This window comes from Homalodisca vitripennis, chromosome 4 (genome assembly GCF_021130785.1).
Source record: "Homalodisca vitripennis isolate AUS2020 chromosome 4, UT_GWSS_2.1, whole genome shotgun sequence".
NCBI lineage: Eukaryota > Metazoa > Arthropoda > Insecta > Hemiptera > Cicadellidae > Homalodisca > Homalodisca vitripennis.
Window position 1 is genome coordinate 12,887,049 of NC_060210.1, and position 2,256 is coordinate 12,889,304.

Below are 2,256 nucleotides of genomic sequence, written 5' to 3' on the forward strand. Positions count from 1 at the left end.
AGCTAATTAATTAAATGTTTTATTGTAAAGGCATTTAAAACTAATGTAAATACAAGATACAGTTAGATATTGAAAGTCTTTTATATTCCACCAATAGTCTTTGACAACCGGTTACTGTCCGTTATATTTGATAATCGACAAATTATTTCCCCCCCCCCCACCCCCCCCCCCCCCCACCCCCCCCCCCCCCCACCCCCCCCCCCCCCCACCCCCCCCCCCCCCCACCCCCCCCCCCCCCCACCCCCCCAAATACCACGCAGTATACACCGTCTAACGTTTACTTTAGAGAATAAATTCTATGAATTCATTATAATTTACTGCTCATCAATCACAACATTGTATATTTCATGAAAGTAACAATAAATTAAAGAAGAGGAAAAATAATAAACAAAATCTCTCTTATGGATAAATAATACATAGCAATAATTAGACTTTTAAAATATGATTACAGTATAAAGAAATGTTATCAAAATTATAGCTACGAATTCATTTTTTGTAGCATGACAAATTGATATTTTATAAGATTTGTATTTATTGTTGTAACATTTGTTTTTTAATTTAATGAAATTAAAAAAACAAATGTTACAAATTTATTAAAAAATTATTAGAAATATGGAGACATTTTGTTCTACATAATGTTTTTACAACAGTGATTATATGGAATTCAATAAAACAGGTTTACCGAACTAATATAAGGATAAATACTTATTATATCCATTGTTTGCTTTCATTTTTATAGTTGTATACATGAAAGTATTTTTCATCAAATCTATTCGACGTAGTATTAGAATTATGTCCAGCTCAGTCAGTCGAGCCGATAAGAGCTCTACTCTATCACTCCGTACCAAGTTCAAGGTCGTACTGCACACGTGCAGCTCTTATCGTGTCGTGCGTGTTTGTTCATAGCTGAAAGTGATTTTTTATAAGTATTATTAGCTATGGCAATCTGTGGCGTCTGCAAACAATCTTCAAGTGACAAGAATGATGTGAAATGTGTAGGAGTGTGTGGCTTTGTGTTTCATGCTGACTGCATAAAGGACGATCTCGAGGCAAAGAGGACGAGGTCGACGAGGGACTACAAGTGCAAGAACTGTAGAGGTGACTCTTTTCAGAACATTGTTACTTCTGGCTCTTCGTCTGCTGATGTTCTTACTAAGGACTTCCTAATTCAGGTAATAGAAGGTTTTTAAAAAGGACGTTTTTACTGAGATGAATTCCTTCAAGTCTGAGATGACCGACCTATCAGCCTCTGTTCAGTTTGTGTCGGATAAAATCGATGCTTCCAACAAGTTAATGGAGCAAATTACTTTGCAGTTTGCTGAATTAAAGAAGGAAAACGAACTTTTAAAAACTAAGAACGAATCTCTCACAAAAGAAGTTCTGGACCTGAGGGATAGGATGAGAAATCTTGAGCAGTATACCCGTGGGAACAATGTTGAAGTCAGCAGTCTGCCATCTACAAGAGAGGAGAGCGTCAAAGACCTGGTGAAGGACGTGGGTGCGGCTATAGGAGTGCAGGTGCAGGAAAGCGACGTCGCCATCGCGCACCGGGTGCCATCCTATGGACTCAACAGGGATCCTGCGCTGATCATCCAGTTCACGGACAGGGAGAGGAAGGCTGAGTGGCTCAACGCATACCGGAAAAAGAGGTCACTTGTTGCTCGGGAGGTAAATCAGTGGTTTCCGGCACAGCGAGTGTACATCAGCGACCATTTGTCACTGGAAAACAAAAAAGTTTCTGGCAAGTTTGAAGAAGAAGTGCAGGGAGATCGGATATACGTTTGCCTGGAGTCGCGATAGCAAGTTCTTTGCGAGGAAAGCTGAGGGAGACCCTGTCAAGAAGATCTTATCATACAAGGACATTGACAATCTGGTTTAGTAAGTGAGCATTTTAAAACAAGTTATGTTAAGTTATTTTATTATAGTTTTGAAAATTTGTATTAATAATCTTTGCTTGAAAACAATATTGTATGATAAGTAGGCCAATGTCAAACTTTTCTTATTCTTTAAATAGTTTTTTTAATCCCGATAATAAAAATAAAAGTATAAATATAATTTATGCAAATATCAGAAGTTTAAGAAAAAAATTCAATAGTTTTTTACTAGAAATAAACCAAATTAAAACAAGTATAAGTATTATAGTTCTCTGTGAAACATGGATCAATAGTGACGAGGTAGACTTATTTGCCATAAAAGGTTATAATACTTTTCATTGTTGTAATGATACATACAGGTCTGGAGGTGTAATTTGTTTTG

General features: G+C 37.1%; 1 protein-coding gene across 1 annotated transcript; it reads left to right on the plus strand.

Annotated features, from left to right (window-relative positions):
- Window positions 1–1,209: 1,209 nt before the first annotated feature.
- LOC124358875 lies at window positions 1,210–1,800 on the plus strand. The gene has a single exon (XM_046811108.1). The coding sequence runs from the start codon at window positions 1,210–1,212 to the stop codon at window positions 1,798–1,800; it is 591 nt and encodes a 196-aa protein (XP_046667064.1).
- The last annotated feature ends 456 nt before the right edge of the window (window positions 1,801–2,256 follow it).

Excerpts from the sequence above, each read along its gene's own strand:
- LOC124358875 (XM_046811108.1), top strand. The coding sequence starts at position 1,210 with ATGAATTCCTTCAAGTCTGAGATGACCGACCTATCAGCCTCTGTTCAG.